This window comes from Dendrobates tinctorius, unplaced genomic scaffold (genome assembly GCF_039654945.1).
Source record: "Dendrobates tinctorius isolate UK_male_01 unplaced genomic scaffold, ASM3965494v1 ptg000143l, whole genome shotgun sequence".
Lineage (NCBI taxonomy): Eukaryota > Metazoa > Chordata > Amphibia > Anura > Dendrobatidae > Dendrobates > Dendrobates tinctorius.
In genome coordinates, this window is record NW_027361810.1 from 176517 (window position 1) to 190597 (window position 14081).

The window sequence follows — 14081 nt, forward strand, 5'->3', positions numbered from 1 at the left end:
CCCATTACGGTCATCACTGATCATAAAAACCTGGCCTATATCGAGTCTGCTAAGAGATTGAAACCCAGACAGGCTCGGTGGGCACTTTTTTTTTCTCGATTTCATTTTACCATCACGTTTCGACCAGGATCTAAAAATGTAAAGGCGGATGCCTTATCCCGAAGTTTTGATTCTGTGTCCCCTCCAGAACCTCCTTCCTCCATTCTTCAACCGGGAGTGGTTATGGCTGAAATCTCCTCTGAGTTACAGAGAGAGATTCTGGAAGCACAAGCTCCCAGGAATAAACCCCCAGGTAAGTTGCTTGTACCCGAACAATTCCGTCCCACACTCCTTCAAGAATTTCATGACTATGTTAAGTGCACACCCTGGTATTGCAGCTACCCGGGGGGCAGTAGCTAGGGGTTTTTGGTGGCCCTCTATGGGTACTGATATAAAAAGGTTTGTAAATACTTGTGGGGTGTGCGCGCGCTCTAAAAGCTCTCAGGTGCGGCCGGCCGGGGAATTGGTGCCTTTGCCAATTCCGGATAAACCATGGACACACCTGTCCATGGACTTTATCACTAACCTTCCACCTTCCAAGGGCAACTCAGTGGTATGGGCAGTGGTTGATAGAAGCCCACTTTGTGCCATTACCTGCGTTACCATCTGCTGAAACCTTGGCCCGCTTGTTTATACAGCACATTGTTCAGCTGCATGGAGTGCCCGTGAACGTGGTGTCGGACAGGGGTGTGCAATTTGTGGCCAGGTTTTGGAGAGCGTTTTATATGAAGTTGGGGGTCACGTTGTCATTCTCCTCTGCCTATCACCCGGAACCCAACGGACAAACGGAACACACCAACCAGTCATTGCAGATTCTGAGATGCCTGGCCTCCTCCAGACAGAAAGACTGGTGTGCGGTATTACCCATGGCAGAATTTGCATTCAACTGTCGGATTAATCAGTCTACCGGAAAGACTCCCTTTCAGGTCAATTATGGGTTTCTTCCGCAGTTTTGGGGAATTTTCCCGTATGGATTCGGATTGCCCTGGTGCCGAGGGGATGGTACAACAGTTAAAAACCCTCTGGAGGGAGGTGCAGGGGAACATCTCCAAAAGAAGTACAAACATTTTGCGGACATGAGGAGGGGGTTGGGTTCTGCGTTAACAGTGGGGGAAAAAGTCTGGTTGTCCACCCGTAACATCAAACTTAAAATACCCTCTATGAAGTTGGGCCCCAAATTTATTGGCCCATGCAAGATTGTAGAGGTGATCAACCCGGTGGCATACAGATTACAGTTGCCCACCTCCTTCAAAATATCTAACGTCTTCCACAGGTCCCTATTAAAACCTGTGGGGACAGTTAGAGAAGATCCGTCATCTGTGGCTACACCAGTGTTGGTAGAGGGTCAACTGGAGTACAAGGTAGGGCGCATCATTGATTCACGGTGGGTGCGCCGGAGAATTCAGTACCTTATTCATTGGAAGGGATATTCCGTTGAGGATCGATCATGGGTTCCGGCCAGATCGGTGCACGCTGATCGACTGGTGCGGGCTTTTCATGCCAGATACCCCATTAAGAGGGGGGTACTATCATGGTTAGGACATGGTTAATGTCCTGTTCTCACAGGGTTAACTTTTGCCAGCCTCTCTTTGGATCTGGGAGGAATATTTATACTCACTCCAGACTAGGATTCCCTGTCAGCTATACTGTTATTCTGGCTGTGTGTCTGACCCCCCCTGGTGTGCGTGGATACTGCATTGCTTGTTTGATTCCCGTGTATGACCCGGTCTGTCCCCTCACTCACTTCTCTGTCTCACGTTTTGGTACTATCGTCTTCTCCGGTTCTGACCTCCTGGCTTGGCTATTGTTACTCCGTTACAGTTTGTCCCTATTGTACCGTCCATTGCCCGTTCTGGTTTTCTGATCTATTGCTACGTCCTAACTATTCGCTGTCTAACCCTTTGGTACTGTCCTGCTATCTCGTGCTTTGACCCGGCTTCTGGTTTACGTCCCTGTCTATGCACCTTGGTAACTTGTCCCATAGTTACCTTTCTAGGAGTTTCCCTGCAGCTCCTAGCTCTGTGGAGCTTAGGTCATACCCCCAGCAGTCACGTGCTTCAGGTCCTGATACTCTGAAGCACACATCGTCGCCGCTGCTGCCCCACTCCGTAGGTATCTTTGAGCACTGTTTTTGTACTCAGGACACGTGCACTGGCTCAGTGAGCGAGTGTAGTGCGGTGTTCCTGACAGAGGGCACTTGGATCCAGCCTATGACAGAGGGCACATGAATCCAGCCTATGACAGAGGGCACATGGATCCAGCCGATGACAGAGGTCAGGACAATTGAGGAACAATAACCAAAGGTGACATCATCAGAGCCGGCCACAGGACAAACAAGGGCAGATCAGTATTGTGTCATCTGATGACATCATCAGACATTAGTCACTATGGACTCCGGACCGCGGTATCATCTTGCATCTTTTGGGGACTCTTCCTGGATTCTCCATGTTTGCCTCCCAGGAGTGCAGCTGTAGGGCCCACATTTTGCACTGGGGATGTATCCTGAGCTCGGCTTGTCTCTGGACATTTCCTCTCTCCATGCTGAGTGGGAGTGTTTTTCTAGGTGTGATGTCACAGCTGTGCTGTAGACCAATCAATCTCCTACCTGACGCTCCTCCCTTATCACAGCATGCAGTCCCACATACACAGTGAAAGAGAATTTGCAGCTGCATCCCCTTCCTCCCTCTCTACCATACAATGGTCTACAGCAGTCCGGCACAAGATACGACCCACCAAGCGATGTTGTGCGGCCCGTGCAGCTGTCCAGGAGACGCTGCTCCCTTCTTCCTGTACATAAATGTATTTGTGTCTTTCAGAAATGAAAACATTTGAAAACTGTGGCGCTGGACCTGGGGCAGAGGAGCGCATGTCAGCCCCAGCCCAGATGTGCCGCAGCGTGATAAGGTCAGCATGCTACTGCCGGGTCGAACAGGCAGCAAGACGTCGGGTACTGGTAAGTGTTCCACAAAGCAGATGAGAATGAGATGTGCTTTCATTTTAAATGAGGGGACTCGGGGAGGGAACGGTTGGGATTACTGCGAGGGCACATAAAGGGGCAATGGAGGACATGGGGCAACTGGTGGATTGTAAAGGGGGCATAGTATAGCAAGGGGCAATGGGGACAATAGGCAGAGATGTATTGTGGGGGATAGAGAGGGGCACCATGGGGGGAGATATTTTGTGCAGGAAGGGGCAGTTATTTATTCAGGGGCGCAGCATGATATATTTTTTTTTTAGGGCAGTATAATGATAATTTTATATTTAAGGGCCTCGTGTCAGGAAGCGATGCTGAAGGCAGAAAAGAGGGAAGTCTGGAGAGGGAAGCTCCGAGCATGAAATCTTGTCATAACGTCTGGACAAAACTGGAGACGAATAACTTCAATCAAAAGAGATGTTACCCATAAGGTACCTGGATGTAAATATTTGTGATCCTGCCTGCATCTCATCAACGCTGTGGTTACTGTATGGTATGATCGGCAGGTTGAAGATGACTGGTAACAGCATCTCATTATGATTGTCATGAACATACTGGGTGTTGTAATGCCAAACAGTTGCATATGGGGCTGACCTGACATTGCAACTGATTGCTGTACTAAGCTTGGAGCTGTATAGTTGTACTGATGTTGGTTCTGGTGCTGTATTCGTGTACTGACTGTAGTGTTGGCCCTGCATTAATGTACTGATGGTGGTTCTGGAGCTGCAATCATGTACTAATGGTTCTGGAGCTCCATTCTTGTACTGACGGTAGTTATGGTGCTGCATTCATGTACTGACGCTGTTTGTGATGGTGATTCTGGCACTGCAATCATGTACTAATGGTTCTGGTGCTGCATGTATATACTAATGGTGGTTATGGTGCCGTACTCATGTGCTGACAGAGTGGCTCTGATGTTCTACACATGTAGCATTCCATAACACATTTCATGGCTATGTTATAAACTTCGCAATCCTCAAAATTTAGAGATTTGATATTATGAAGAGGATTTCATGAGTTTCTGCTCCAAAAACTCAGTTTAAAGCGAACTTGTCACCAGGTTTGGCCGATATGAGGTAAGACAAACATCTTTCAGGTCTGATACACAACATGCTATAATGCAGTATATCTGCCCCCAACCCACCCTGAAAGAGAAGAGCTTTTATTATATTCACCTGCGGGGCGATCCGGTCCCAGGGGTGTTTATGTTCTTGGTTCGGTGCCTCCCAACTTCTTACAATCGCTGCCTTCCTTCTTGCTCCATGTGTATGACGTCATCCACACAGTCTCCCCTGCAACGCGATCCTGTTTGTATGATATCCACAGACTGGTCCCATGATTGTCGACAGGTCGCGTGATGTCCACAGACTGATGACTGATGGCGTGATGTCCACAGACTGGTGGCGTGATGTCCACAGACTGGTGGCGTGATGTCCACAGACTGGTGGCGTGATGTCCACAGACTGGTGGCGTGATGTCCACAGACTGGTCGTGTGAGGTCCACAGACTGATGTCCACAGACTGATGTCCACAGACTGATGGCGTGATGTCCACAGACTGGTGGTGTGATGTAAACAAACCAGACATCTCACCTCTATATTTCAGACAGTCACCCTGGCCGTCATTACCACAATTTTCAGAGCTTCTCTCTAATTATATTGCGAATTAATACCCAGCCACTCCCATGACAAACTTAGTGACACCATTTATATCGCTGAATTCTCCCCTAATCCCATTTCTGACCTGCAATCAGAGCTCTCACTGTAGCACTACATGATGATCAGTGCCCCCTCCCCCGCTCGTTTATAGATGAGTGAGAGCTAATTACACCAGCCGCAATCAAAGCGGTGATCGTCATCCACTGCCGGGTACATTAGTCAGTCTGGGACACTGTACACACGGGGTCTCCAGAGACCACACTACTCACTGCGCAGAGTCTCTATAATCAATGCGGATTCGGGGACGGAAGGACATTGAGCAGACAGCACAAAGTATCAACACAGAGTAACCCCAAAGACCAGAGACAAGGTAATGGGACTTTACTCAACAAAACTGATGGCCGATCTGCAATACTTTACATTGTGTTCTGCCCGAGTGACCACAGCTTTGGAGGATAATACAGGATAAGTAATGTCATGTAGGTACACAGTGACAGCACCAGCAGAATAGTGAGAGCAGCTCTGGGGTATAGGATGTAACTCAGGATCAGTAATGTATGTACACAGTGACTCCACCAGCAGAATAGTGAGTGCAGCTCTGGGGTATAGGATGTAACTCAGGATCAGTAATGTAATGTATGTACACAGTGACTGCACCAGCAGAATAGTGAGTGCAGCTCCGGAGTATAATACACGATGTAACTCAGGATAAGTAATGTATGTACACAGTGACTGCACCAGCAGAATAGTGAGTGCAGCTCTGGGATATAATACATGATGTAACTCAGGATCAGTAATGTAATGTATGTACACAGTGACTGCACCAGCAGAATAGTGAGTGCAGCTCTGGGTCTACTGTACACACCACAAACTATATGGCTTACTATCGTTACAGGACGGCATTTCCAGGGGTTAACTTAGAGGCGGCTTTGTGTGAGTAACACAGGAAAATTGTGTTGCTGCTTTTTTTCTCCTAAAAGCAGTAATTAGGGTAACATGCTAATTGTTGCTTAGTCCACACTGTTTCTGACGGTTGACATCGCTGTCTCTGTGATAGGCATCCAGTTGTCCGGTCTGACGGGATCCTCATCCTGCATCGCTCTTTTCCTGAGCTCAGTCTGTGGTTTGTTCTTGCTCCACAGATCACGACTCTGATCATGAGAAACAATCAATCATGTATGGATAAAAAAATGATCCAATGGATCATACATTTATAATTTCACTGAGCAATTAATTCCATCTTGAAAAATATCTGGAGACGGTGGGAGGAGTAGTTTCACCAAGACAAGGTGGTATAATATATGAAGTAAAACGTCTTTTACACTTGCCGTGTTTTTCCTTGCCGTTTTTGCGTCTATGGGGCTGCAAAAACAGCCTGCAAAAATTAGTAGGAAGGCTGTGTTCAGTTTGGCCTGTATTATACTCCAGAGCTGCACTCACTATTCTGCTGGTGCAGTCACTGCGTACATACATTACTGATCCTGAGTTACATCCTGTATTATACCCCAGAGCTGCACTCACGATTCTGCTCGTGCAGTCACTGCGTACATACATTACATTACTGATCCTGAGTTACCTCCTGTATTATACCCCAGAGCTGCACTCACTATTCTGCTGGTGGAGTCACTGCGTACATACATTACATTACTGATCCTGAGTTACATCCTGTATTATACCCCAGAGCTGCACTCCCTATTCTGCTGGTGCAGTCACTATGCACATACATTACTGATCCTGAGTTACCTCTTGTATTATACCCCAGAGCTGCACTCACTATTCTGCTGGTGCAGTCTGTTATGATTGAGTCACCGTAGGAGGCAAAAACAGAAATACAAGCTAAGTCCAGAAAACCAGAGAAGTTGGCAACTATCAGATTGCAGACCCCTGAACTATCAACACAACTAGCAGTAGCCGTGGGGGGTTCATACGATGCCCTAGACCCCTCGATCACAGCCGGAGAATTAAATAGGCCTAAAGAAAGAAAGAGGAAATCTAAACTGCCCCAGAGCAGACCCCAAAGCAATAGGCAGCCCCCAACATATAATGACGGTGAAGCAAGATGAAAACACTAACACAGACAGAAAGATAGACTGAGCAAAGCCGGGGCCCAAAACTACCTAGATAGGAAAGGACAGGAAGGCTGCTGTCTGCAATCTGCCAAAACCCTATCAAAGACATAAGCCAACAAGCTGATATGAAAAAGACCCTGAAGCAGCTAGGCTTCAAAAACTAAATCAGCACTCAGGTATTTTCAGAAGACAGAGCTAAAGGAATTCAGCACACCCCAGCAGGGAATGGCAGAAATCCAGAAAAACAAAGCAAAACAAAGTCAAAGCACAAATGCAAAAAGCCGAGCAGCAAACTTAGCTTTAGAGGAGCAGGAATTCAGACTGGTCTCCAAGGATCCCACAGAAAAATCACCCGCAGGGCAGAAGGGCGTCGGCAGCCTTATATCCAGTCAGTAACTCCACTCAGCCAGTCATCATCATCATCAGCCTCAGGTGTCTGATAATCAGGCTCACTAACTTTCTTTACCAGAAGAGGGAGTTCCTCGGGCCTCAGTAGTGAAGGGGAAAATGAACTCACAACAGCAGTCACTGCGTACATACATTACATTACTGATCCTGAGTTACATCCTGTATTATACTCCAGAGCTGCACTCACTATTCTGCTGGTGCAGTCACTGTGTACATACATTACTGATCCTGAGTTACATCCTGTATTATACCCCAGAGCTGCACTCACTATTCTGCTGGTGCAGTCACTGTGTACATACATTACTGATCCTGAGTTACATCCTGTATTATACCCCAGAGCTGCGCTCACTATTCTGCTCGTGCAGTCACTGTGTACATACATTACATTACTGATCCTGAGTTACATCCTGTATTATACCCCAGAGCTGCACTCACTATTCTGCTGGTGCAGTCACTGTGTACATACATTACTGATCCCGAGTTTCATCCTGTATTATACCCCAGAGTTGCACTCACTATTCTGCTGGTGCAGTCACTGTGTACATACATTACTGATCCTGAGTTACATCCTGTATTATAACCCAGAGCTGCACTCACTATTCTGCTGGTGCAGTCACTGTGTACATACATTACTGATCCTGAGTTACATCCTGTATTATACCCCAGAGCTGCACTCACTATTCTGCTGGTGCAGTCACTGTGTACATACATTACTGATCCTGAGTTACATCCTGTATTATACTCCCGAGCTGCACTCACTATTCTGCTGGTGCAGTCACTGTGTACATACATTACTGATCCTGAGTTACATCCTGTATTATACCCCAGAGCTGCACTCACTATTCTGCTGGTGCAGTCACTGTGTACATACATTACTGATCCTGAGTTACATCCTTTATTATACCCCAGAGCTGCACTCACTATTCTGCTGGTGCAGTCACTGTGTACATACATTACATTACTGATCCTGAGTTACATCCTGTATTATACCCCAGAGCTGCACTCACTATTCTGCTGGTGCAGTCACTGTGTACATACATTACTGATCCTGAGTTACATCCTTTATTATACCCCAGAGCTGCACTCACTATTCTGCTGGTGCAGTCACTGTGTACATACATTACATTACTGATCCTGAGTTACATCCTGTATTATACCCCAGAGCTGCACTCACTATTCTGCTGGTGCAGTCACTGTGTACATACATTACTGATCCTGAGTTACATCCTGTATTATACCCCAGAGCTGCACTCACTATTCTGCTGGTGGAGTCACTGTATCTTTACAATAGTGGTCCTGGACTGATGTGGAATTGCATTGTGTTATACTCGTGTAGTTCTGGGGGGTTTTCCTGGGACCCCCAATGGGATATATTCTTGCCACTGTGGATTGGGGGATGCATAACATTGGGGCAGAGTTGGGCTGCTCCCTGATGAAATCACTATGAGGCCTGGCACTGTATGTTGGGGAGCAGACAGTGATGATATAATGGGTACACCTGGGAATATGTTCCATTGAACACAGTGAACAAGAGATGCAGTGTTCCGCTCAGGACAAGACCGGCAATGCAGGAACCTGCACCTTTAACCCCTTATCAGCCTGAAAATAAATTTACTTGTGCAGTACAATAATAATAATAATATTTATTTATATAGCGCCAACATATTCCGCAGCGCTTTACCGTTACACATGTACCCCCATAGACACAGGGCCACACATTCTGGGGGTCTTTATTTAAAGGGGTCTCCTATTTGTACATAAATAATGCTTAATCAATGATAACGAAAAGTTATGAAAATGTTGAATAAACTTATGTGCTAAGGCCTCACCTGCCAGATCTGTCTGTTGTCAGTGAACTAATTGTTATTGCTTCTGTCCCGAGGCTAAGCCCCATTCTGACTGATATTTCTCACAGCTGAGGTTTTGTTACAGTTGTATCTGCTGTAGACAATCCTCTGAACTAAGCATCCTGTTCTGCAGGCTGACACACTGTAACAAAGCATCAGCAATGGAGAGAGATCTGTCTATTCCGAGATCCATCAGCACGGGTGTACTTTCTTTTAATATTCCAAAATCATACTGATAGGTTAACTGGCCTCAGTGTGACAATGAAAATAACTAGCGTCAGGGATGATGGGAGTAGTGATACACTGTGTGATAGGAGATTAGATTGTGAGCTCTGGGGTCGGGGATGATGGGAGTAGTGATACACTGTGTGATAGGAGATTAGATTGTGAGCTCTGGGGTCAGGGATGATGGGAGCAGTGATACATTCTGTGATAGGAGATTAGATTGTGAGCTCCGGGGTCATGGATGATGGGAGTAGTGATACATTCTGTGATAGGAGATTAGATTGTGAGATCTGGGGTCAGGGATGATGGGAGTAGTGATACACTGTGTGATAGATTAGATTGTGAGCTCCGGGGTCAGGGATGATGGGAGTAGTGATACACTGTGTGATAGATTAGATTGTGAGCTCCGGGGTCAGGGATGATGGGAGTAGTGATACATTGTGTGATAGGAGATTAGATTGTGAGATCTGGGGTCAGGGATGATGGGAGTAGTGATACACTGTGTGATAGGAGATTAGATTGTGAGCTCCGGGGTCAGGGACGATGGGAGTAGTGATACACTGTGTGATAGATTAGATTGTGAGCTCTGGGGTCAGGGATGATGGGAGTAGTGATACACTGTGTGATAGATTAGATTGTGAGCTCTGGGGTCAGGGATGATGGTAGTAGTGATACACTGTGTGATAGATTAGATTGGGAGCTCTGGGGTCAGGGATGATGGGAGTAGTGATACACTGTGTGATAGATTAGATTGTGAGCTCTGGGGTCGGGGATGATGGGAGTAGTGATACACTGTGTGATAGGAGATTAGATTGTGAGCTCTGGGGTCAGGGATGAAGGGAGTAGTGATACACTGTGTGATAGATTAGATTGTGAGCTCTGGGGTCGGGGATGATGGGAGTAGTGATACTCTGTGTGATAGAAGATTAGATTGTGAGCTCTGGGGTCAGGGATGATGGGAGTAGTGATACACTGTGTGATGGGAGATTAGATTGTGAGCTCCGGGGTCAGGGATGATGGGAGTAGTGATGCACTGTGTGATGGGAGATTAGGTTGTGAGCTCCGGGATGATGGGAGTAGTGATGCACTGTGTGATAGATTAGATTGTTTGGTCCTGGGGTCAGAGATGATGTGGGTGAAGGAGGAGTCATGTTCTTGTATTTCTGAACAAGCCCTTTCATGAGTAACAATTGATAACCGGACCCCAATGTTACCGATCATCTTCCCATCGATGCCATGAGCTGCTTGTCACCTGGACACAGTTGAAGGGAGCAAGGACACCCTCCTGCCACTTGTAAACCAACCTGCAGCAAACAAGCGGCCCATTAGGCAGCACAAGGCCGGTAATAAACAACTAATTACTTACAGTATGATTAGCTCTTGTAAAAAGATGCAGTCACCCTGCAAATCAGCACTTTGAACAGCGATTGTGTTCTGCTTTCCAGTAGTCTCTCTATTCTGCGCAGCCAATTACTGGTCTGGGCTAATAATGATAACAATCTAGTTATGCCTGGAAGAAAGAAATGGAGTGAAGACGGAGAATGGGGAAGAAACAAGGAGAGGAATAAACGAAAAAGAAGCTGAGGTTGAATGAGAAGACAGAGACTAAGAAGGTGAAACAGAATAAGGCGAAAACAAAAAGAAGAGAGCAGAAAATAGAGATAAAGAAGAAGAGCATATAAGGGAAAAAAAGAAGAAGGAGGAGAAGGAGAAGGAGGAGAAGGAGAAGAAGGAGGAGGAGAAGGAGAAGGAGAAGAAGGAGGAGGAGGAGAAGAAGGAGGAGAAGGAGGAGAAGGAGAAGAAGAAAATGGAGAGAAAAAATAGAGAAATAAAAAGATGAGGTGAAAGACAGATGAATAACAAGAAAGGGGAGGAAATTGAAAGAGAAAAAGTGTTAGAAGCTGAAGAATTAAAAGATGAGGAAGGAGAAGAAGGTGACAAAAATGAGAAAGGTGAGAAAGGGAAAAATAAGAGGAAGAAAGAGAAGAACAGAAAAGGGAAATAAGGAAGGGCAAGAAGAAGAATCCGAAGAAAGGGAAGAAGAAAAAAACAGAAGTGGAAGAGGCATAGAAAAGGGAGTAAGAGAAAAAGAGAAAGAAGATATATGAAAAGAAACAGACAAAGAATGAGAAAAAAAGGGAAAGAAGAATGGGAATGAGAAGTGGGGGGATATAAAACAAGACATACCATAGGAGAGATGATTGTCCACAAGCTTCTCCGTTGCCATTTCACGACGATGAACTGTAATAATTTCTCATGAAATCTGAATAGAATAAACATATATAACAGAGTGAACGGGAGCGCCAAATATCCACCGGCTGCTCCCCGTGTTGTATCTTTGGAACGGCTGCCAGAAGTTACGCTTTTTTTTTTTTTTACTTACACTAACTTTTTTTTTTATTTACTTTTGACCAAAACTTTGCTCAAAATAAGAGGGCAAGCAATTAATAAATCAAAACCATTCCCAATTTACTAGTCAGTTTTGTAAAATGTCATAAAGCCACAAAGCTGAGGGTTTGTTACACTGTTTGTTACAACAGGCAGGGTCCTCTCTCCTCCTGTACCAGTCAGCAACTCGTTTTGTACAAGATTACAGCGCTTGTTTTTGTTATGTATCCCCCTCTTCACATTGAACAAATGGCGCTATAATAATAATGATAACACTGTAGCTGACTGTTAAAAAGACTTGTATCTTCTCATATACTTTATTGGTCACATTTAAGCTATGTTCACATGCTGAGATTTCGCTGCGGGGTTTTTTGCAGGCAAACCTGCTGTCTAGGTAGTAAAGAAGCTGTTTACATTACATATTTTCTGCGTTTTTGTTGTCTCGTGCGCAATTTGATAAAGTTTAGTGCGCCCCAAAAAAATCATGATTTTACTGTCTTAAGGTTTTTGCACCAAAAAGTCAGCAAAACGTGATACCTGTGTGTTTTGCTGTGTTTCTGCACTTACCTCCATTATTTTCTATGGGTGAATAAATGCTGCAAAATCACTGAAAAGAAGTGACATGCAGCAGTTTGCAAAAACACAGCAGTTTTCCAAATCAGTCAGAAAAAAAAAAATGTGTGTGCTAGAGATTTCTGAAATCTCATGGCTTTTGCTGGTATTGTAAAACGAAGTTTAACTTTAAAATTTGCATAAAAAAAGCAGCAAAAGTGCAACGTGTGAACACAGCCAAAAAGGATCATTCCCAAAATCACAATGTGGTCTTATAATAATGTACACATACATTCAGTTGTGCCAATATCTCATTTTTAAATCTGCCCCATTTTGCACCTCCACCCCAAGGCTGACCCACAGGGCAAAATTTAGTCTCATGTTTCCATTCAGGGTCAATCACGCACAATGCGGCCTCTCTTTGTTGCCCTGCCAGCATACCTCAGTGATTGTAATTAAGAGGAGCGATGTTCTGCAGGATAGGGCTGTACACTGGAGGCTGAGAGGTGCGATATACTGCAGGATAAGGTTGTATACAGGTGCCTGAGAGGAGCGATGTTCTGCAGGATAGGGCTGTATACTGGAGGCTGAGAGGAGAGATGTTCTGCAGGATAGGGCTGTATACTGGAGGCTGAGAGGAGAGATGTTCTGCAGGATAGGGCTGTATACTGGAGGCTGAGAGGAGCGATGTTCTGCAGGGTAGGGCTGTACACTGGAGGCTGAGAGGTGCGATATACTGCAGGATAGGGCTGTATACAGGTGCCTGAGAGGAGCGATGTTCTGCAGGATAGGGCTGTATACTGGAGGCTGAGAGGAGAGATGTTCTGCAGGATAGGGCTGTATACTGGAGACTGAGAGGAGCAATGTGCTGCAGGATAGGGCTGTATACTGGAGACTGAGAGGAGCAATGTGCTGCAGGATAGGGCTGTATACTAGAGGCTGAGAGCGGCGATGTTCTGCAGGATAGGGCTGTATACAGGTGCCTGAGAAGAGCGATGTTCTGCAGGATAGGGATGTACACTGGAGGCTGAGAGGTGCGATATACTGCAGGATAGGGCTGTATACAGGTGCCTGAGAGGAGCGATGTTCTGCAGGATAGGGCTGTATACTGGAGGCTGAGAGGAGAGATGTTCTGCAGGATAGGGCTGTATACTGGAGGCTGAGAGATGTACTGCAGGATAGGGCTGTATACTGGAGGCTGAGAGGATAGATGTACTGCAGGATAGGGCTGTATACAGGTGCATGAGAGGAGCAATGTACTGCAGGATAGGGCTGTATACAGGTGGCTGAAAGGAGAAATGTAGTGCAGGATAGGGCTGTATACAGGAGGCTGAGAGGAGCGATGTATTGCAGGATAGGGCTGTATACAGGTGGCTGAAAGGAGAGATGTAGTGCAGGATAGGGCTGTATACAGGAGGCTGAGAGCAGTGATGTACAGCAGGATACAGGAGGCTGAGAGATGTACCATAAGATGGGAAGGTATACAGGGGGCTGAGAGGAGCGATGTACCGTAAGATGAAACTGTATACAGGGACCAAGAGGAGCGATGGATTGCAAGATATGGCTGAAAGGAGCAATGTACTGCAGGATGGGGCTGTATTATATAGAGGGCCGAGAGGAGAAATGTACTGCAGGATAGGGCTGTATGCAGGGGGGCTGAGAGGAGCGATCCACTGGAGGATAGGAATGTGTACAGGAGTCATGTACTACAGGATGGGGCTGAGAGGAGCAATGTTCTGCAGGATGGAAAAAACAGACAGAAACAGTGATTAAATACCCTGCAGTAAATAAATAAATAGCATAGTGCATGAAAATGCACGGTATTTAGTTAACTTATTTTTAAGTACAAAAAATGTGAAAGTCATTCCGCCTTGTCAAGGCAACCGTACTGCAGGACGAAGCTGAGAGGAGTGATGTACTG

General features: G+C 45.9%; 1 protein-coding gene across 2 annotated transcripts in view; it reads right to left on the reverse strand.

Moving 5' to 3' along the window:
• Window positions 1-14081, reverse strand: part of LOC141049132 (kalirin-like) — a 159265-nt gene that overhangs the window by 135562 nt on the left and 9622 nt on the right. For both annotated transcript variants that reach the window (XM_073545270.1, XM_073545269.1), the window contains one exon: window positions 11408-11483. In XM_073545270.1, coding sequence (XP_073401371.1) covers window positions 11408-11447 — 40 coding nt within the window. In that variant the 5' untranslated portion in view covers window positions 11448-11483. The remainder of the gene's footprint in view (window positions 1-11407; window positions 11484-14081) is intronic.